Raw genomic sequence first — 24,249 nt, forward strand, 5'->3', positions numbered from 1 at the left:
CCTAGGCCTAGATGAAGAGCTACAGTCAATTAACATTTAGATAGGGTGAATTAGTCTTCTCCAGGAATGAACACAATCACAGGTTATCCACTCCCAGTCAACCATAAATACATATACACATGAACACCACCAAACAGAATCATAAAGCAGTACATATATATATATATATATATATATGTATATATGTATATATATGGCATATGCTATATTGTATAATATACAGCAAACATAATATAATATATAGTATATTAAAATAGTTAAACACAGGATCATGAATTTAGGAGAGATAAAAGAAGTTGGAGGGGAGAGAGCAAGAACTGTAAATAAGTATAATATTTATGTACAAAATTCTCAAGAAAAATTAAATAAAAAACCATGAGACAAATAACCCCCTGATATTATACAAAAGTCCAAATCAGAGATAAATCATACTTATATATGTTTTTATATGGATGAAGTGGACTTAAGGGTGGGTTGGTAGTGAGGAGTCAAAAGTAAGCAGATATCATGAAGAATTTCTTCTTATGAATTGCTAAGCTGCATGTGTACAATTCACTAGAAGTAATTCCCTCACAAATGTGTTGTTTCAGAGTAACAAAGTCTTTCTCTCATCTGAACATCAAAGAGTTCTGCCTTGGGAAGCAAAAGTCTCATATGCCAGTAGGTTAGTTTGCTAAAAATCATATAATGTTATTAGCGTAGGGGAAGTCAACACTTCACATTTTCTATCTCAAATCAACCACACAATGTTAGCTAAATTTAAATGTTTACACAGGTTTGGCCATAGTTACATCCAGGTCTTAGAATTAATCATGTGACCTCAGATAAATCCCTTCTCCTGGTCTCAGTTTCTTTACTTCTGAAAATGTTGTAGTCAGACAGATTTGTTTCCAAGTTTGAAATATTATGATCCAGTTTCTTCCCCAATCCTCTTTATCACCAACCTATAAGGCTAAGTTTACATCCCCTGGCTGCTAAGCTAACTCCTACAGGCCTTGGTGTAATGAATTTAAAGAATCATTTTAAAGCTATATTATAATTGAGGACATTTAAGAGGACAATTTGGATTTGTCTACCCTGCCTTTTCTGAGCCATTCCCATTCTCCCCTCTTCAAGATAGTCACTGAAGACAAAACTTTGCACATTGAGATCCTATTAGACCTGAGAAAGAAAGTCGTCTGGTTACTTTTTGATCCCTTCTGTTATCAAGATAATAGTTTTATTTTTTGAAACTATAATCAGATAAAAATGTCCAAAGGACTAAAGAAACTGAGCTGGGTGATTAGTCTATTCTTTTTCTTATTTTAATTCTACCGGAAGGAACAATAGGCTCTTCTTGCCTTTGGCAATATAATAATTCAGCTGACATGCTAGAAATACCACACCAAGACAAAAAAATGGTGGCATTCTTTCTCCTTAAAAACAATCAATGCTTTCATTTGTACACTTCAAAGTATATGTGAAATAAAAGTCTCAGCCCTGCAAGTCTGAGGTAAATCAAAGGGCCTCAAGTGTCACAGAAGAGTTCCCTGGTTTGTTGCCCTTTTTCTAGATAAGAAAGGAAATGAAAACACTCCAGGCAGAGATGACTGCTCTCATCTAATTTTGTATTTCCCTTCCCAAGTGAGCTTGAGCTTGAGCTTGATAACTCATTCCAATACAGTTCACCTATATATCTGACCAAAGCGCATTCTTGCTGCTCTGCAGGCTCACTTCCTTATATTACTATAGACTTGGCATTGGTGGAAATGTTCACTGTCTTTACATTGTTGACACTTGCTTTGATTGTCAGAAATTGTAACAAAAAATTTTAATAATACGTCAGTGTGATGAGTAATCTCAGTCTTCAACTTGACATACTGAGAAGAGGGTCCTTGTTTGAAGAATGCCCTGGATCAGATTGGCCTATGGGCATATCTGTAAGGCCATAGAAAAGCCCAGCCCACAGTGTCAAGTACCAACACTAGGTAAGTGGCCTTGGGCTATATAAGAAAGGTAGGTGAATATGAACCTGAGAGTAAGTCAGTAATTAGGATTCCTTCCTGGTTTCTGCTTCAGTTCCAACCACCACGTTCCTGGTGCAGTTCCTGCCCTAATTTCCCGGAAAAGTAAACTATGATATGGAAGTGCAAGCCAAACAAACCCTTTCCTCCCCCAAAGTTGCTTTTGGTTATAGTGTTTATCCCAGCAAACTAGAATAGCTAGGATATGATCAGGATTAGATATATTCTTGGGGGTCCTAATCTTAATGAAATATCCCCAGTGATGCTAATATATATTGGTCTAAGTTTGTTTTCATCTCCTGCTATTAGTATCTCATCTGTATAAACTAACACATATGAAAGTTCTTTAAGAGAATCACTGTGCTTATGTGGATGAGTAATAAACTGTTTTCCTGAAGGAACTGATTCTTGGGATTGAATCATTATTACAAATGAAAAATGGGTAAAGATCTCTCTCTCTCTCTCTCTCTCTCTCTCTCTCTCTCTCTCTCTCTCTTCATTAATCACACCAACTTTGGCAATACCACTAAGTATTAACTATCTCAGTGTTTTGTTTGTTTGTTTGTTTGTTTACTGTAATACTGGGAACCAAACCTGAGACCTTACATATGCTAGGTACCTACACTACCACTAATCAATAAGCCTCCAGCTTAGCATCAGATATTTAAATGCAACCATACCCTTCAATACATGCCTATAGATAAGACAATGGAAATAGGACCATATCAATGCATGGGCATTCACTAGTATAGTCTAATTATTCCTAATTAATGGCTTACTTGCCTAGTCATAGAGAGCGTTGATACTTTCTTTGAATACTAGTGAACAATGTAATCCATTCCATTTCAGTCATTATTCAGTTTGCCACATAGACCCATGGATTCATCCAGTTTAGTGCTTGATATCTGTCCTTTAAAAAACTCCATAGTTATCAATTCTAGCAACAGTGTCATCTTATAGAATGGAACTTGGAATTATAATCTTCCATGGTTTAACAAATTCATTTGACATAAAATGCCATTTCAAAGAAATTACTTCATTGTTATCTTAGCAATTTATGTAACTGGAGCATGACCAATGAAATATTTCTATAGGTATAAACTTATAATATTTATAAGCAAGCACAGTCTGAAGATTTTTAACCCCATTATGATAAAAGATACAAAGCAGTCAGATACTTAAGATTTTTTTTTTGGTCAAATGTGGCAAAAATATTGAATCATAATTGATAATCTACTTCATTGACCCCTGTAGTAGAACACTAAAACTCCACCCATAAGAGTCTTTTAGGCACTTAAGACATACGCCTGGTAATGTGACAAGGACTCCATTAGGGACACTTATTCTTCTTTTCAAAATCTTTGTGGTTATTCAAGAACTGTGTTCTCACAAGGAACTGAATGTGACCTGTAGGGACAAGCAAGGCAATACAAGTGAATGAAGGGGTAGGTAAGGCAGTGCCTTGGAAGAAAGAAGCTCACTAACTTGCCTATAAAAGAAGACTTGTTTTGGGGAGTAGCAGGAAAGAAAACTGTAAAGAAAAAATAGAGCATCTCAGAATTTGAAGCGATCCACAGAGAAGATGAGATTCAAGCTCTGCCCATCTTATTCTGTTGTACTTACTTTCAAATACAGCTTTCCCTAGTCTACCACTGATGTTTAACACATGCTTCAGTAATGAATATGAAGTCCTATTATTGACAGACATAGTAATTACAGCGTAGTAGTTAGAAATACACTTTGGAGTTAGAGCCTTCAATAAGTCGTTCACTACGTGTTCACTCTTAGGTAAACCTATTTAACGGGTACGTATTTCTTTTCTATAAAGGCTTACAATAATATACTCAAGATGGAGGGAGAAAATAGGTACAAAGAATGTATGGATTTCTTAGCAAATGGGAGCTAAGGAATGTAAAAGGAAAGACCATTCAAGGAAAAATTTTCATTGTATCAAATTAAATAAAGAGATAAAGGTGGTTACAATTTGCCTGTCAGTCAAGTAAAAATAATGAGGATCAAGAGAAAGAAGTTGGCCCCAGATTCCATGGTCATGAAACAAGAAAGCAAACTGGTGCTGAATCCTCTGAGGAAAGGTTACATATTTGGCATTGGAATAGTACATCCAGACCACAAGGGACCTCAACTGCTTTGTCACATACCAGCCCCTTTACCCCTACCCAGCCACTGCTGCAAAGGTTTTCCTCTGCAACTGGCTAAAAGTACCTCTTGTGGTTAAGCAGTTCCCTGTGGTCTTGAACTAGTAGATTCTCAGCTGTTTATGCTTGACTACAAGAGGAGGCCAGAGGCAAAGCAAGAGAAAAACAGATGCTATTGGCATAGGCTGGGCAAAAATAACTTCTGACAAAGGGGACCCCCACACTAAGCGACTACCTGCATCCAAGCAGGGTCTAAACTGTCACTATCTTAGTGGAGAGCAGGAAGGCTAGGCTGGTGGTGATCACACATGATGTAGATTCCTGTGACCTAGTGGTCTCCTTACCCTATATCATCACAAAATGAAGGTACCCTGCTGCACCATCAAGGGGAAGGCCAGGCTGGGATGGTTGGTCCAGAGGAAGGCATGCACCATTGTTGCCTTCACATAGGTTAATTTGGAAGACAGAGGCATTCTGGCTAAGTTGGTGGAAGCTATTAGTAATAATTACAATGTTTGAGGTTGTCTCTGCTAATTTTGTACCATAATATCAACGTATTTAAGGCAGGGCACTTTGTCAAATGTTTATTTGGTTAATTCTGGTGGTTCAAAAGTCTAAAAACCACTGTGCCTCCATCTGACTATATCATTACATCTCAGAGAAGAGAAAATGAGTCAGCCATGAAGAGAAGGAGCACGTATGTAAATCAGAAAGCAAGAGAAAAGAGGAGGCCAGGCATGCTCTCCTGGCAAAATGTAGTTTTTGGAAAATCAATATATGTCCACAAGACCAAACCCACTCAGAGACCAGCAATGATCTCTTTACCGGGGTTATGGGCAGCTCTCATAACCTAAATATTTTTCACTAGGACACAGCTCTTAAGTTTCATCCCCTCAGTGGTCCTTATTTGGTACCAAGCTTCTAGCATAAGATCAATTGAGGGAATAAAGCACAGGGACCTTTGGGAGAATAAAACAACAGCAGAAATTATCAGTAGTGTTCAAGAAATTAGCTTTAGTACAAAAGGAGGCAAGCAGTTTGCTGAAGAGGGGAAACACAGTGGAGTGAGAACGGAAGGACAGAGGATATGTAGTGAGGAAGGGGAGCTGCTGTTGATTTGCAGGTTCACTGCATTTAAACCTAAGGAGAAAGAGCCAGGTGGATGGACATGGATTGGCTCGTACCTGAAAGTCTGGAAGCTCCTATGAGAACCTTGAATCACAGCTTCCCTCTTTGCCAAGTTGTAGTGAGTGTTGACAAACTACCTTCCCTCGTCCTTTTGTCTAGGACTACAGATGACAGAAAGAATATTATGAAGCAATCCACCCATTTGTAATGTCACAGCATTGCCAGCTGAAAACTTAAGACTCCTTCAATAGTAAAACCTCATTAATTTAGACTGTGCTAATTTGGAATTTGTGGTCATTTAAACAGGTTAGTGTTACCTCTGTGCTACTTAACAAAGGAAGAGCTCACTAAGCAGATAGTGTGAACAGGATTTCAGGAAGTTAATTTAGCTTTGCAGGAGCTTATTCCATCTATTTTAAAGAACACGCTATTTTTAAGGAACTTCAGAATATTCATTATTTGAATGCAAATTGATTCTGCTAATTATAGATTAGTGTAATCTAGTGTTAAAATCCTTTATCTGCAACAGTTACCTTGGCTCTCATTGAATATGCTCATTAGAAATAAAATGTCAATTCTTTAAAGCTGGTTCTCAACTCATATTATTACATACTCCCCCTTCCCACCTCCATGAGTTCACCACCATTAGGATGGCATTGCCTGAGACTAACCCATCACTTATGATTACAGTGCAAAACCGAACTAATGATCAAAAAGCCCCAGAGCAGCCGAGAGCCACATTTTCAAGTTTATCCTCTAAATCATGAGTACACTCTCCATGGCAGGTTTCACTGACAGACAATTTTGCGCTTACTTAAATATACATGTGACAAATGAACTTAGAAAGCTGGGTAGTTTGTTAAAGACTTTTTGTTTGTTTCAAAGTTCAGCAAGTAACTAGACAAAGAGTTGCTAAAGGAACACTGAAAGAAATAAGTGCCTGCAGATAGAAGAAAAGAAACAAGCCTTCTATAAATGAAGCTGTAACAACTAGAAATTTAATATAACCAACGCTAAGTATAGAGGTAAAAGTTGTATAATCTTTCCTAGTAAACTTTGAAAACTTTAATAGGAATATTAAAGTGTAGGAAATAACTGATGATGTACCTAAATGATCAAGGAAAATTAAATTATGTTGACCATGTTTCAAAAAGACAAATAAGTTCACAAACACACATACACCAAGAGAGGCATAATTTGTATCTACAATATATAACCCTGAAAGGTGAAATATACTGATGCTTTAAAAGATGAAGATCATATCATATAAGAAAATAATAGCATTTTATTAAAGTGGTTTATTATGTGTAGATATGACATTAAATGCCATCCACATCATCTTAACGACTTTATCTCACAATCCTTTAAAGTAGGCTTTAGTATCATTTCTGCTTCTTGTGAAGCAAAGGGAAACTAAGAGAAGCTAAGGAAATCATACTCAGGTGAGAGGAAGAAAGGAGAGAGAGAGGGAGGCAGGGAGGGAAGGAGAGAGAGAAAAGGAGGAAGAGAGAGAGGGAGAGGGGGAGAGGGGGAGGGAGGGAAGAGGGAGAGGAAGGGAGAGGGAGAGAGGGAGGGAGAGAAAGGGAGAGGGGGGAGAGGGAGGGAAGGGGGAGAGAGAGAGAGAAAGGGAGAGAGAGGGAGAGAGAGGGAGAGAGAGGTGCGAGCTATCTCCAGAGTTAGAAGCCACCTGGGCTCTACAAAAAAAGAACTCTGTCCTTTATTAAGGGTTCCACACATGCAATATTTATGCTGTGCTTTTATTTTCCAAACATATATTTAGCAAACAACTTGACTATGATCTAAGAGACAGAAAATGATACTGTGTTTACAAACATACTTGGTTTCACAAGCTGAAAATAAAAGAGTAAAAAATTAGATAAAAATAAACCTATAAACATGCCTATGAGGCCCACCCCAATATCTTTGGTAGATGTCTGACCCACTTTTAAATGAATAACAAAGCAATAAAATAATGAAACCTGACATAGCAAATGGTCAGTTAATATTGGTTTTTCCTGTTGTTCTCTCGTGTTTAGAGAAATTTCAGATGACATGCCAGTGAGAAAGAGGAATGAGGAAAGGACTGCAGGAAATGCTAATAATACATTGTGCTGTTGTAATGGATTTGGAAAATCGGTTCCTCAGGCATTGTGAGGAATGCTAAGAGACGAAATAGACATGTGAGGCCTGGTAAGAAGGTGCAACCTCTTAATCATACAACTCAGTCACTGAGGCAGGAAGGTCATTTGGAAGCTAGCTTATGCTACACAGTGAAATATGGTCTCAAAATAACATCAATGTAATGTACATTGGAGAGGTGTTGGATTGGATATATTGATATATATGTAATTATCTAATTTAGAAATAAAGTATCCTGACCCATGTTCATAAAAAGGCAAGTGGGTAGGGAAATAGTTGTTCAAGTATATGATCCCTTTTCTATTAAAATCACAATTCTTTACCTCCTCCTGCTTCAAATCTACCAATTCTTCAGAGATCTGGCAAAGATGTCATTTATGCTATAAAACCTTCCTTAATCTCTGAAAGTTAATCAAAACATCCCTTATTTCTGCTTTTCTTTCTTGCACACATTTGCCATAACAACACTCATGATAATATTAGTGTGTGACTCCTTCTCATGGTGAAAAGGGCAAGGGACTCTGACTTCTTTCTGAAATTTGTACAAGGCCTAGCATAGTGTCCACAACCTATGGCACGATGGGCAAATGACTCAGTAGTACTGACTCAGGAAAGTGCATTACCTAGCTTACCTGAAGGAGGATTTGTTCTCTTTCTTTTCTTGCTTGATTCCCCTCCATTCTCAATGAGGCCTTCTGGAACCAGAGGGCCACTGGCACTACCAAACTGCAGGGGTTCGTTGTTGTTGGCAGGGTCAAAGGGCAGCTGGTTCAATCCTAAAGGAGAAAAAGAAATCCAAAGTCCAGACTCTATAAGGAGTGGGGTCATCCCCAGGCTTCAGGACAGGAGCCCCCAGGGGGACTGTTTCAGCTTTAAGAGAGTCTTGGTGTAAAGAGGGCAATCCTTAAAGAGAGTTGCCCTCTGTGAGTCTTCCAGAGTTGTTGACAAGATCAGAACTACAATATAAGATAGCCATTTGTCTGTCATGCTAGACTCCTCTCACTTTTGCAAAAGTTATATGCCCCAGTACAGGGGAACGCCAGGACCAAAAAAATGGGAATGGGTGGGTAGGGAAGTGGGGGAGGAGGGAAGGGGGACTTTGGGATAACATTGGAAATGTAATTGAAGAAAATATGTAATAAAAAAAAAGTATATAAAAAAAGACTAACCTTAAATCAGATCCCTCAAGTTTTATAAATATTTCTGATACTAAATCAACAATAAAACCTGTCAATATTAAAAAACAAAAACAAAAACTGCAGGACTACCTGGATGCAGTGGTCTCTGCCTATACACCAAGCTACTCGGCCATGGAGGTAAGGCTATCATAGAAATACAGAAATTTGACGCCACCTAGACTACATAGGAAAACTTCATCTGAAACAAACAAACAAACGAATAAATAAACAAAAGCTTTTTTTTAAAAAAAAAAAAAAGATGTTTCTGTAGTAGGGTTCACTTTTCTTTGAAAAGGGTTAGCTTTGAATTTTTGAATTATCCAGTAATATCTTTTCTATTATTTTGTTATGAGGTTTGTTGAAATGATGCAGATAGAAGCATTAGACCCATCTGCTTAGACACATCTAAAGTGGAGGGGGTGGGGTAGAGACAAGTTCTAACTCCAGCAGCAGTACTTCAATTAACATTTCATGAAATATGGGAAGAAAAGCTTTGCCAAGGCCCTAAGTAAATATATTTCTTACAAGCCTTTTATCCACTATTACCTATCAAAAGGGAAATCAGGATGGTGTGATTTGGTTAATTGCTTTTAACCTCTAAATATTTCTTGACCCATCATTGTACAATTCTTGAGACAACCTTGTAAAACATAATAACAAAAAATATGTTGGAAGATAGTCAGCTAAAGGTCAGCAAAAATCTCAGTAAAAGGAATGCTGAGCAAAATGCTTTTACATTATTTTTTCTAATATATATCTTTTTGTAAATGATTTCAGACCATATAAAAGGTAATATTTCTTTCCCTGGCAACTAGACTACATTAGGAAGAATTCCATTAAGTGTCCTTTGGGACTTGCCAAACATTCTTCACTTACAACATGTAAATAACTATATGAAACAATCCAACTTGCTTCTATGCCTTAAGTTAACTGTTTGCTACATCCTCTCTGTGTCCTATTAGTTATGCATTATGACTAGAATGAAAAATCATAGAAAAAAGAAACAAACTGTGGAAGCAGTAGTGTGGGTGTGCAATCACACTGAAGTGACTGGGTATGAGTCCTACATTTCTCTTAGCATTTCATTCTGCATTAGAGTTCTGATCAGATCAAGTTCTAAGGGAAACAGAATGCTCTGACAAAGGGAGAGTGCAAATCCTCCGTTTCCTTCACTAGTTAGATAGGACTGGCAAGCCATCCAATCTCTTAGCCCTAGTCTCGCAATCTGCACAAAGGGAATGATAACACTGCACAAGGTTGTTGCAGAGAATAAAAAAATAGGTATGTGTGGCAATTATTTAATTATAAATGAATGAAAGATTTTCCTTATCAAATTAAAAGTTCTTCCGATGAGGACTCTGTATCCCACAATTGTACCCCTTTATAGCTAGCACAGTAATACATAGTGAATATTGAATGGATTCATTTACCCTCAACAAGTGGAGGCAGGTAGTTCATTATATTAAGCCAAGTGATTAAAGCCTTGGCAGATGATAATCATGAATTAACGCCACAACTGAAAAGTTCTAATGCTGATTGAAGCAACATTACTTAAAATAATTAGATTTTAAATGCAACTTCATCATTTGAGTAATATCCTACAGGATGGGTAAAATACTGATTAAAAGAAATTCTCAGAGATTAGGATGCTCTGATTAGTGGCTGTTAATCATAAGATTCTTTATTATTTTGTCTTGTCTTTGATAATTTTAAGAATAATACATTAGTCCATTTCCATGTTTATGAAGTAGATGGCAAAGTTGTTGACAGAACCTCTGAGCCATGATATATAAATGGAAGCTAGTAAGAACACCCAAGTCCCAGGACTGGTAAAAATATAAAACCAGATCACATCTGACTGGCCCATAGTTAATGCTGAATACACAAAATATATGTGTGAATAGATATATATGTATATATGTATATATATATATATATTTACATGTACATGTGTATGTATGTATGTATGTATAATATATTCTTGAATTGTTTGATCTATGGCACTGCTTTCCCACTCTTTGCTTCTACCCAGGTCAAGGCTATGGCTTCTGCGCTGAGACTGAATGGACATGGTAAGGTCAATAAAACTTGACCAAAACTATTATAATGTTGATTTCAAATTTTAAATCTTTCATATTGAGGAAATGTAAGGTGAGGAAGTTGATGTAAATGTGATCTGATCCCAAACCACAGACTGCCTTCCTCACTCACCTTTCTCATTCCTGTTTTCATGTTTTGTTTTTTTATTTATTTTTACACGCCATATTCCATTCCCTGTCCCCGCCATCCACACTCTGACTGCTCCACATCCCACACCTCCTCCCCACCCCCTGTCTCCACGTGGATGTCCTCACACCCCACCCCACCTGACCTCTAAACTCCCTGAGGCCTCCAGTCTCTTGAGGGTTAGGTGCATCATCTATGACTGAACACAGACCCGGCAGTCCTCTACTATACGTGTGTTGGGGGCCTCCTATCAGCTGATGTATGCTGTCTGTTTGTTGGCCTAGTGTTTGAAAGATCGAGGGGGTCTAGATTAATTAAGACTGCTGGACCTCCTACAGGATCGCCTTTCTCTTTAGTTTTTTTTTTTATTCTTTTTATTAGATATTTTCTTTGTTTACATTTTAAATGTTACCCCCTTTCCTGGTTTCCCCTCTGAAAACCCCCTATTTCCTCCCCCTCCCCCTGCTCACCAGCCCACCCACTCCAGCTTCCTGTCCCTGGCATTCCCCTATACTGGGGCATAGAGCTTTCACAGAACCAAGGGCCTCTCCTCCCATTGATGAACGACTGGGCCATCCTTTGCTACATATGCAGCTGGAGCCATGAGTCCCACTATGTGTTTTCTCTGGTTAGTGGTTTAGTCCCTGGGAGCTCTGGGGGTACTGGTTACTTCATATTGATGTTCCTCCTATGGGGCTGCAAACCCCTTTAGCTCCTTGGGTCCTTTCTCTAGCTCCTTCATTGGGGACCCTGTGCTCTGTCCAATGGTTGACTGTAAGCATCCACCTCTGTATTTGTCAGGTACTGGGAGAACCTCTCAGGAGACAGCTATATCAGGTTCTGTCAGCAAGCGCTTGTTGGCATCTGCAATAGTGTCTGGGTTTGGTGGTGGTATGTGGGAAGGATCCCCAGGTGGGGCAGTCTCTGGATGGTCGTTCCTTCTGTCTGTGCTCCACACGTTTTCTCTGTAACTCCTCAGGTTCTTTCAGCCTTCCCTAATTCAACCACAGGGATCAGCTGCTTCTGTCCATTGTTGGGTGTAAATATCTGCATCTGACTCTTTCAGCTGCTTGTTGGGTCTTTCAGAGGGCAGTCATGATAGCTCCCTTTTTGTGAGTGCTCCATAACCTCAGTAATAGTGTCAGGCCTTGGGACCTCCCATTGAGCTGCACCCCACTTTGGGCCTGTCACTGGACCTTCTTTTCCTCAGGCTCCTCTCCATTTCCATCCCTGTAATTCTTTCAGACAGGAACAATTATGGGTCAGAGTTGTGACTGTGGAATGGCAACCCCATTCCTCACTTGATGTCCTGTCTTCCTGCTGGAGGTGGGCTCTAAAAGTTCCCTCTCCCTACTGTTGAGCATTTCATCTAAGTTCTCTCCCTTTGAATCCTGGGAGTCTCTCACCTCCCAGATCTCTCATACATTCTGGGGGATCCCCCAACCTCCTATTTCCTGAGGTTGCCTGTTTCCATTCTTTCTACTGGCCCTCAGGGCTTCAGTCATTTTCCTTCACCCAGTACCAGATCAGGTTCCCCTCTCCCTCTTACTCCCCACTTACTCCGCGTCCACTTCAACTCCCTGGTCCCTCCACCCCGACTTGTGAGTGCTTTCTTCTCTCTCCCAAGTGGGACTAAGGCATCCTCACTTGGGCACTTCATCTTGTTGACCTTTTTGAGTTCTGTGGACTGTATCTTGGGTATTCTGTACATTTTTTTTTGCCTAATCTCCAGTTATTAGTGAGTATATACCATGCATGTCCTTTTGGGTCTAAGTTACCTCACTCAGGATAATATTCTCTAGTTCCATCTATTTGCCTGAAAACTCAGGATGTGCTTGTTTTTAATAGCTGAGTAGTATGCCATTGTGTAAATGAGCCACATTTTTCTGTGTCCATTCTTCTGTCGTGGGATATCTAGGTTGTTTCCAGCTTCTGGCTATCACAAATAAGGCCACTATTAACATAGTGAAACACGTGCCCCTGTGGCATGGTGGGTCATCATTTGGGTATATTCCTAAGAGTAGTATAGCTGGGTCTTCAGGTAGATCTATTTCCAATTTTCTGAGGAACCTCCAGATTGATTTCCAGAGTGGTTGTAGCAGTTTGCAATCCCACCAGCAATGGAGGAGTGTTCCTCTTTCTCCACATCCTCTCCAACTTTTGTCACCTGAGGTTTTGATCTTAGACATTCTGACTAGTGTAAGGTGGAATCTCAGGGTCATTTTGATTTGCATTTCTCTGATCACTAAGGACTTTGAACATTTCCTTAGGTGCTTCTCAGCCATTTGAGATTCCTCAGTTGTGAATTCTTGGTTCAGTTCTATACCCCATTTTTTTTATTGATTTGTTTCGTGTTTTGGTGATTAACTTCTTGCATTCTTTATTTTGGATATTAGCCCTCTATCAGATGTGGGGTTAGTGAAGATTTTTTTTTCTCAATCTGTAGATTGCCAATTTGTCTTATCGACTATGTCCTTTGCCTTACAGAAGCTTTCCAGTTTCATGAGGTCCCATTTATCAACTGTTGATCTTAGAGCATGAGCCTTTGGAGTACTTTTGTCACAGGGTTGGAAAACTGACTAGTGGCCCATGTTTCTGCACAACACCATTATCTACTTCTGCAAGCCAAAATGGTCTTTCAATTGTCTAAGACTCCAATATAACAAAACATCACAAAAGAAATTGCACTTATGAATCATTTCTTCATACATGAATCATAGTGCTTCATGAAAATATAGTTTAAAAACAAGATTCTAAAAATTTGTTTTCTATTACAATAGGCATAAGATACATGTAGCTATTGTGACTTAAGTTTGAATGAACTAAGAATGGAATAGCATGAAAACTCCAGTAGCACTGGTCATATTTAAAGAACTCATCAGCCATTTGTAGCTCTGGAGTGTGATAACAGATAGCATAGACAGAACATCCCAATCATTACAGAAAGTACCAAAGGACCCTGCTATTGCATAGTTAGAACTGAACTTGAACCAGTATCCATCAATTGTGCCCAGTGTCCCAGTCATTAAGTGTGTCTTTCATAAGGTGCTTGAGAAGTCATCTTATCTCTTCTAGTTCTGAATTTAACAACAGGAATAGCAATGCCTCTCCCTTATTGGGACATGAAGAAAATTAAATGGGACTATATTAGTTATTTTATGTGTTGCTAGGACAAGAGACCCAACAACACCAACGTTAAGAAGAAACTGTTTATTTTGACTCACAGTTCATGAGGCAGCAGAGTGCTGAATGCTGTTAGTCAGCTTCCTTCTCCTTTTTATGAAGTCCTGGATGCCAGCCAGTGAAATCTGCATTGACCAGTGTCTTTAGAAGGCTCTTCCCACCTCAATTGCTCTAATTTATATAACCCCTCACTGGCATGCTCACCCCCTTGCTGCTTTTAGATCCTGAGATGTTGCCAATCAATATTAACTATTAGAGGGACAACAATCACTTAAGGTCTGGTCATATCAAACACGGAAAAGTGCTTCGGATGCTTTACCTGGATTGTTAACTTGATGAGATTTAGAACAAGCATGGAGACAAACCTCTGAGAATATGTGTGAGGGAATTTCGGGACAGGTTCAACTGATGAAGGGAGACTTGCCCTGAAGTGTGAGCAGAGTAATTACATGGTCTATGACTCTGCACTGAATAAAAAGGGGAAACAGAGTAGAGTAGCATCACTCATTTCTCAATGCTTCCTGACTATATATGCGAAAAGATCAGGCACTTTCTATGGATGTCCCACACCTTCTCCATTGTGGCGGATTGCAAATTCCAACCCTTAGACAAAAAAAACAATGTCTTCCTTCAGTTGTGTTTGGTCAACTATTTTGTCATAACAACAGGAAAAGTAACTAGCATAGTTACTCAATCAGGAATTTATATGAATTTGTCTCACAAATTAATTAGGAATATTTGTAATATTTTATATTGTGGATCCTAAGCCTCCAGACTGTTTAAGGATTGGGAGATGTTAGCTGTCTACTCTCCTAGTCCATTTTTTTCAGGTAATGCATAACTATAAAAGTAAATCATTAATAAAGAATACTGGAATAGTGACTATTCTTTGCTTGGAATATCTTTAGACCACTCCTCTTATCACTTTGGACTTTACAAAATGCAAGAATAAATTACAGCTGAAATTCCTCTTCCCAACACTGTAGTAAGTGGTATCTTCAAGAAGGATGCTGTACTACTGGAACACTGGCGAGGTACTGGAGCTGTGATGAACAAGGATCAATTCTCTAAAATCATATTTTCCCTAACTTCGGGTTTCTCTGTGTTTTTTTTTTCCTGTCAGAATGGCATCTACTAGGCCTGGTAATGGTGAATTATTTGAGAATGTCTGAACTAAAGCCATTAATGTGTTTAAGTTTCATGAGTAGGAAAAGCAAATATAGATTTCTAACTTTAAGAAGAAGAATGCTTCAGAACTCTTTCCCTCTATACAATTTAATGCCGGGGAAACACAGCAAAATCACATTACTCAATGAAAACAAGGTTCAATTTTTTTTTGATTTGATAGAACAGTTCACAGTGACAGATGGTAGATAGGCAATCTATCATTTTCTTTAGGATTAAGTCTGGCATTCCTCAGAGGAATGGAGAAGAATGGTCCAAAGTTTGCTGTAATTTAGCCCTCAGGAACAGTTATAACAGTCTCTGTTCTCACCACATCTTTGGGAGCTGGTAGAGAAAGATGATGATTCATCAGTCCCGGCTTTGAGTTGGCTTTAAGCCATGCTGCAGTTCTTGTTGGCTAATTTTCCAACTGAATGACAGGAAAAGGCAGGTTCTTAACACCCTGACCATTAGGTTATCTGTTTAGTTCTTGCCAGTGAATGTGCTCCCACGTAATGTATTATGGGTTTCTCTGTCACAATAAAATAAATAATTGCAGATTTCTGAGCCCGAGGACAAAGAGTTGTTTTAGTATTGAAATTGGAGTCTACCTCGTCAGATCTGTAATGAGTTCTTACCTTCAGGCTGATTGATTTCATAAAGCTGGGGCAATTATCAAAAGCAAGCACAGTTGCTGCAAAACCTATGTCTATGGTTTTGCAAACTAGCTCATCAGCTAGATCTGGTTGGGAGCCGAGGCTAAGCCTACCCTTTCAATAGGAACAGTTACAATACACAGAGAACACCAATTTCCTGTAATAGATTCTTAAGATGCCAGTAAATAAGTTGTAAACAACTTGCAGAAAAATCATTTCTCATGCTGTGAGTGAATGAAACTTGGATGTGCTGTCAGATAAACCTGTATTTCAGTGTAAGACACTGTGAAAAGGAGAGTGAGAGCTGGAATTCTGATCTTTGGAGAGTTAATTTTATCAACTTTTACTAGAGGGATATTTGTATCCTTTCTGAGAAATGTACTGCATGAAAAACATCTGAATGTTGGGTTTCCCAAAAATATATACATGAATTTCACCAGATTTCCTCCTTTCACTCAGCTATCATTAACTATTTATCCAATCACTGTGCTGCAATTTTAATTACCTTCTAATTAACCAATGATGAGTTTGTGATTTAGCATTCCTGAAAGATAGAACTGCAGAAATATGGTAAATCTTCATTTACATGTTCAAAAAATGTAAATCTCCGTTTCCATGCTCCTTCCTACTCCCCTCTTCCTTTTGCTACACTGTCTCACTGATGTTCTGGAGTTATGCTTTCCACATTCCTTATGTTTCATCACCTTTTGGATTCATTTTTCAAATATGTATGATAAAGGGCTCTTATTGACTGTGAAATTAAACACACAGGAAAGAACACAGGTTCCTATAATATACTAATGCATCTTTAGAGCTCTATACCTCCCCTATAACTATTTCATCTCATGAGTATCATCAATACAGGGGCTGACAAGTGATTAACTCCTTTAGTAAAGCCTCTGCCGGAGCAGAAGTCAAATTCACTGCTGCAGAAGCTAGACTCTGCCTCTTGGGAAGGCAGCATAACTTTATTAAGAGAAGCTTGTAAAAAAGAGCAACTTTATGTTTGAAGTAAGTAGGACTACTGCTGTTATATAAAAGAAGTCGAAAATTAATTTTGTTCTGGCATGATGTCTAGTTGAGGTCGTCAATATGTACAGGAATGGATGAGCTAATGAATTAATATGGACCCAGTATCTCCCTTCTTATTCAACTAATTCATTAAAACAATACCGATATGTGCCCATCGGTATGCAAGTCCTGAGGAGTTTACTATGTGATAGATAATTTCTTTCCTCAAGGAGATAACAGGCAGAAGGGCAGGCCAGCTTATATGTAATCTGGCCTGAATCGTGCATTAGTTCAACTCCTACTTTCCCTAAGGACCCTGTGTTATTTGCATCTAACTCTCAAAATTCATCAAACATGCTAGCCACATTCATGTCCCTGTACTACTGTATAAACATTCCCTGCTTGAAAATGAATTTTCCTTCTCTCCACTTGGAGAGTGTTACTTGCCTTTCTAAACCACACAGAGATGTCACCTTTTCAGTGATGTTTCACTTAACCTCGCAGGCTCTCTTCATGGAGCATTTATATCACGGCATGACATGAGACTTCGCTGTGGATGTTTGTGTGTGTTCTAGGTGGGCACTCTAACATTTAATCTATGTCATCTGATACTAGGATGGAGGATATAAGGAAAACTAGAACGAACTAAAGGTAGACAGACAAATTAGGAAGACAACAGCCAACCTGTGGAAATATAGCAGTAGCGGGAACTCAGTAAAATGGATCTGTAGGATGGAAAGAAATGGATGTGTTTCAGAGATATTTATAAAGAAGAATTATCTGGGAGTAGTGTCTCATTGGATCTTGGGTTGGAGAAAAGAGAAATCTGAAACAATTCTACTAAAATCTCTTGAAATATTGAAAATCTTGAACTATTACACCCTAAGTTAGCAAGCTGGCTCAGTGAGGGGGAAATGTGCTTGATTTGGAAAGCTGATGACCTCAGTTCAATTCCTGATACCCACAGTGCAAAGAAAAGAACCCAATCCTGAAAGTTATCCTCTCACCACTGCAGGCATGCCCTGACATGCATCATGCTCACATCAAACAAACATAATAAAAAGTTCAATCTTTGTGGTAATCAGTATGAGAAAAAGTACATTTCGTTGAGAGTCATATCCATATGGCTATGCTGCAAAATAGAGCTGCTCCCATCTCTATTTACCTTGGGATAAAGGCTGCCAAGAAATAACAGCAAATGGCTTATACTTGACCTTTATTATGTATTCCTAACGAAGCCTGTCAGAAGATATAAATTCATCCAGAAGAAAAAGTATAATATTGTAAGAGGCAGAATAAACTATTGGACTAAGGAGAAGAAAAAACATTTTAATAATAGGTTGTAGACTTAGTTTATTTTCTGTGTAGCATTCACCAACAAGGGTGTCTTTGAAGGATAGTAATATTTAATAAATTCCTTTGCTCTCTTTTCAACTTTTTTCCTTCTCTCCTCTTCACAACTTCTCCCAATGGTCTTATTAGAAAACATCGCCTTTTATAGCAGGTGTCTTTTTGTTATTATACTATGCTGGAATAAACTGACAATTCTTTTAATGATACTCAAAGAAAACTTGAAAAAAATAATACTATGTTGCTTTTCGTCCTGCCAAAGAATACAGCAATATAATTGTCTACTGGAGAAGAGGCACTATAATCATCTTTAACTTTAAAGTAAAATCATTTCAGGAGATGCTCTGAGACAGTTGACAGAGAAAACTGGGGCTCCAAGGAGATTGCAAAGTGAGGGATGGATTGAAACAGTATGCTACCGTTGAATTCAATTCCATGAACATTTTCAACTTAAGAGTGTCTGCAGAAAAAAAAAAAAACTGGATAGGATTTAGAATCATTCTATCATAGGAGATATGATTTAAACACTGCCTAAATTTTTCACATCTAAGAATATGTGGTACCCCAGAGGCAGTAGGTGTGTAGCAGATTGCTGTGTAGCAATCGATTCAATTAAATAGATAAAACTATTATTCCAAACAAAGTGTGACTGAAAAAGCACAGTAACTTTCCAAAAGTGTCTTTAAAATAGCAATGGTTGAACAGAGCTAAACACCTAAGTCCAACTAATGTCACTGGGGTGGTAGTGAGTCCCCAAAGTCAAGGTGTTACTCTGCATTTGAAGGTCATTTTCATTGTTATTTCTTCCTTAATAGAAGCTATCTCCAGCTTCCCTTGTGATTTTCATTTTATGTTTTTATAAGAGTCCTCTCCTTGGACTTAAGGAAACATCTTTGGGAAACAGATTTAAATTAGGTACATTTACAAGTAAAGATTTGTGCAAACTGGGCAAGTGCCTAGGATGATGGGGAAAGGAGGAAATAAAATCAGAATGATCCAAGGCTCAGGAGCCCAACCCCACAACTAGGATACAAGGATGATACCAATCATTACCATATAAGTAAAACTTACTACATCCATTCTATTAAGGGCCCCTTCTTTGGTCTTTTGAATGACAATAGTTAACTTTGGCACACAAGTGGGTTTTTTTTTAAAGCAAAGAAAAACAAAAGCAAGTCACATAATCTTTTCATTTTCCCAGCTCTTCACTTGCTTCAATCCAGTTCTCAATTTCACATTTACCCAGACTTTAGTTCCCAGGCTAAGACTTCTTAACACAGCATAATTTAAAAATGGCTACAAATTAAAATTACTTGAGGAATTTTCTGAAGAACACCAATACACACACACACACACAGGCACCAAAATGGTCAGGACAAGGCTTAAACACACACCAAGGAATTCTTGTAACACACAGAAATGACAACACCTTTTTAAATTTGAGGGCAGAAAGTGGGAATTTACTACCTAGTCTTTCATTTTCTGGTTTCCATTAAAACCAGAAAAATACTTAGAACTTTGCTCATTCATTACCTCCAGCAGGCAAGGAATGATGTTGGTTATCTGGCATAAATGCAGTAGGCTTAAACCTGCCTCAGTTGTGAGGCTGTTAGAGTTTATCATTTGGAAAGAAAGACATGTTAGTGGCAAAAAGAAGAGGAACTGAAAGGTTGGAGAAAAATTAGGTGAAGTATCTGAAAAATGGGGTCTCCTAGTTCTGAACTTCAGGGGGAAAAGCTACATGGAACACATCAACAGAAACCTGAAATAAATTCCAATAAAATGGCTGATAAATCTTCCTAGTACCACCTACACAAAACGTACTTATCAGTCAGTTAAGGATTTAATAGGAGTACAGTTAGGACATTAGGAAAAAAATCAAAGCATTCCTAATACAGCTTCAAACAAAGGAACCTCCTTGGGAATTTTTCTAATTATAATCAATAACTTGGGAGGTGCACAGAAAAAAATTAATGACATTTAAATACCAATATATCCTGGCCACAATTAATATTAAGAGTCCAATGCTGAGATGCTAAAGCATGTCCAGAACAGTAGGAATAAATTACCCCACTGGAATATAGGATTGCTCACATACTAGACATTTCAAAATGTAATGATGTAAGGACAAAAATTCCTGTCTCACTCTGCCAAACATACAGAACTGGTATTAAAGCCAACCATGGCATCTGTGTACACATAAGAGGAGGCAACAATTACAATCTAGAGATGTTTTAGATTTAATCTTTTTTATTTATTAGTATTGTTATACAGCAATGAGCATTCAGAAAAAAACCCTAATCAGTGTGCATTATGTGACAATCAGACAGAATCCTCCTAATCCTCTGTCATTCTTCTTCCGTGGCCCCTGGGTACTCATTAAAGGTTAATTTATTTAAATCTCTCAAACATGCATTTCAATCTACTTTAATAAACTAATGAATCTTTGGAACTTTGCCTAATCAGCTTATGTTTCTTATTTTAGCACATCTACAAAATATCTCTTTCTAAAGCCCATTCTTAATAGCTGTCTTCCTCTCAGAGATGGACTTGTGCTTCCATGACAATCAGATTTGAACATTTGGTGAAACATTTGCACTCCCTTTCAGCAATGGCTTGTCTATTGCTTTTAAACATAGTTAGGCTTTGGAAGGTAGTGAATTGAGTTGTATTCATAAGAATACTAATCCTCCAGATATAAATGTTTATTTTATAGTTTAGTAAGAGATACAATTATATTACAGCAAAGCTTTTTTAAAAATAACTTTGGAACTTGCCAAATGCTATGAGGGCCCATCAACAAAACAAGTCCATTTTACTCAGTGTAACATAGAGCAGTACACAGTATATGCCATTTGGACTGACTAACAAGTGAAATTTAGATAAGGTATTTAACTGAGCAGTGTTATCTAAGGAGTATAAACAATCTCTTACAATCTATGAAACTGTGTACACAATACAATTTTTATGAGAAATTGTCTTATTTTTCATATTTTTGATTAACATATTATAGTCAATGGTGAGTTTTGTTATATATGCTTGTATGAAACATGTATAACACACTTTGATCATATCCCCCCATGACCTTTTCTTATACCCTTCCCATTTTTCTTGATTTCCTTTATCATCTACTGCCCCGCCCACTGTGTGTATGTGTGTGTGAATGCATTCCTGTGTAGCCCACTGATTTTCATATGGTTATTATGGTTGCGTGCAGAACCACTGACACCTTATCAGTGTCTACACTTTCAAAGAAAATATCCCTTCCTCCTTGAGAAACCATTAGGTGCTTGTAAGTCTTCACTAAGGATGGGGTCTAATGAGCCCTTTCTCCTCTATTATGCCATTATTAGGGCTCATTAGAGCTTATCAATTACTTCTGCAGCATTTCTATGGTATGAGAAAGAATAACTGTCAATTGTTAGCTGATGTGGAAGCTGTAGATGAGAAAGTGTTCACCAACTTGTGCTAGGGCATGCTATGAAATACAGAGGAGCTGGAGCCCCATCTTCTTGCTAAAAGGCTTCCCTCTTGTACTATGCTGCCTGACCTGTGGAGTAAGGGTTTTTAATTGGTGTATTGTTCATCAGTGATGAAAGAGAAAGCAGAAACATTACCTCCCAGATATCTAGATAGGAAAAATTCAAATAGATTAAAACCGTGATGAATTATTAAGTAAAACTTATAACCTAATAATAAAGTAATTAGTTTGGGTATGACTTTATATAAAAGATACAACTCCTAATTTTAAGTTTTGTTTTTCTCTTCTATACAAATTAGAAAAACTAATTCATTACTCACAGTAAATAGGAATTTCCCATGTTCAGATATCATATATTAAATGGAGAAAGAAGCACAACTTAGTTAAATTCCTAAATGTTTTCAATATGTCGCTTCTGATTTCTACAAAATTAATTCTAAGGAATTACCTTTCAAAGGTTATTGTTCGTTTACTTTATGTCTGTCCACCTATTCACTCGTGCACTCATTCAAGTGACATTTATGGAATGCTTAGATTGAGGCAAGCATCATGACAGATGTTGGATCTGCCTGAAGCTTCTACAGCTGCCTTACTTCCTTAGACTAAGAACTCCTTGAAGACATACAAATCTGTCATTCAGCACACAATATAACCAGGACTGTTTGCAGAAAATTACTTAACTACTTTTTGACAGTGAAATTTCTGGCTCCCTCTGCTACTTACTGTCCCTCCCAGACATATGGGAGCTAGGGAAAGAAACAGCAGAGTCTGCTTATCAAGTCTGACCTTTGGATAATGACTACAGTTCTCCCATCTGAGCTTGCTGCCGTTCTGCCTTGTGGTCAACAAAATGATTTGGCTCCAAATGGCAATATAGCTATACCTGCTTCCTACTGAGATTCCCCTCTAGCAAGATACATTATTTTAAAAGAATTGTCGCTCCTGCCCTTCAGCATTGAGGTGTACTGTATCATCAAATGTTCGGAATCTGACATGTCAGATTCAATGAAAAGTTGGGACTTGTATACAAGATGAGGATAAGCATGAAGCAGCTGCAAAAGTGGGAGTATTCGTTCACCACTACAATTAAATTGATGTTTCACAATAGTATTCTAAAAACAACTTCCATTCAGAGATCACTACTGCTTTTAACTTTTCTTTCCACCTACACAAGAGCTACTCCATAAAGTGAACAAAGGTGGCAAGCTTGCACAGTTTAAACATGGAGCCTTAGAGAAAGGCTTAAGAAAGGCTAGGTGACTTAATTTTAAGATTTATTTTATGTCAAGAGGTGTTTTGCTTGCATAAATGTCTATGCATCTATAATGAATTTTCTTTTAAGGAAGGGATGCTCTGGATCATGGACAAAAGCAGCAAATTTCTGAAGCTTAGGCTAATCCTGTCCCTTTCTGTGAGAAGGGGAACACTCGCAATAGGCCAATTTGGCACTTTCGTAATTCTTCTTGCTGCTGAAGACTATCACTTCTATGAGCAAGTATGACTGAGTAAGAAATTATTTTCTAAAACTTACTGAAAAAAATAAATCCAAATAAATGTAATACCATGTACAGACAAAAGCAATTAAAAATAATTGTGTAACTCTTTCAATAATGTATTGTGCAAAATAAGAGCTGTTAGTGGTCTAAGGAATGCTAAAATATTAATACAAACAATGCATTATGAAAAGAAATGTAAGAGTGGAAAGATTGGATACCCTTGTTTTAATCCCGATTTTAAACTTAATGTGATTGATTGTCCATAAAAATTCCAAAAAATAAATTTTAAAAAAGAATCTTAAGATTCGTATAGAAGTATGAAAGATGCCAAATAGATAAAGTAATTTACATGATATTTTTCAAACAGTGCTGGAGGTGACCACATTACCCGATCTAAAATTATATCAAAGAGCCTTAGTAACAACAATAACAATAATAAAATAATGGACCTGGAACAATACACTGAATAATGGAGTAGAATAGATGACCCAGAAAAAAACTTATACAGATATGACCAAATGATTTTCAATAGAGGTACCCAAAACATACACTGGAGAAAGAATACCCCTTCAATAAATGGTGCTGGAGAAACCGAATAAGTAAATAAGGATATGTTAAAAAATGAAACTCCATCTCTTTCACACAGCATAAAAATCAATTAAAAAAAACAACAAAAAAGGCATTAGTAAAAGCTACATAACTTTAAATTTTCTACAGAAATACATAGGAAAAATACTTCAGAATAGGGACATAAGCAAGGACTTACAGAAAAGGACCCTAGTAACCCAGGAGAGAATAGTAAGAATACACGGATAGGAAAGTATGAAATATGAAAACCTTTTGTACGGTGAAAGAAACAAGTATCAGAGTGAAGTGCCTACTGTAACCAGATAGGAATTAATATTTAAAATGACAAATGACATAAAAATAAACATGCAAAATATTAAATGATCTGATAAATATAAAGGCAATGAACTGAACAGTAAGTTCTCAAAGGAAGAAGTAAAAACAGGCAATAAAATAAGAAAAAAGATCCTCAGAGATCAAGAAACAACAAATCAAAATACACCAAGATGAG

The 24,249-nt window shown here is 37.6% G+C and overlaps 1 protein-coding gene across 15 annotated transcripts in view; it reads right to left on the reverse strand.

Annotated features, from left to right (window-relative positions):
• Nucleotides 1-24,249, reverse strand: part of Enox2 (ecto-NOX disulfide-thiol exchanger 2) — a 291,296-nt gene that overhangs the window by 160,370 nt on the left and 106,677 nt on the right. For 7 of the 15 annotated variants that reach the window (XM_085838203.1, XM_085838206.1, XM_085838201.1 and 4 more), the window contains one exon: nt 8,050-8,202. The exons of 3 other annotated variants lie outside the window; for them this stretch is intronic. In XM_085838203.1, the coding sequence (XP_085694329.1) occupies nt 8,050-8,202 (153 nt within the window). The remainder of the gene's footprint in view (nt 1-8,049; nt 8,203-24,249) is intronic. 5 more of the 15 variants (XM_029472962.2, XM_029472961.2, XM_085838205.1 and 2 more) reach the window with 1 other exon arrangement.

The sequence above is a fragment of the Mus caroli genome, unplaced genomic scaffold (assembly GCF_978045245.1).
Source record: "Mus caroli unplaced genomic scaffold, Mus_caroli_1 scaffold_5, whole genome shotgun sequence".
In the NCBI taxonomy this organism is placed as follows: Eukaryota; Metazoa; Chordata; class Mammalia; order Rodentia; family Muridae; genus Mus; species Mus caroli.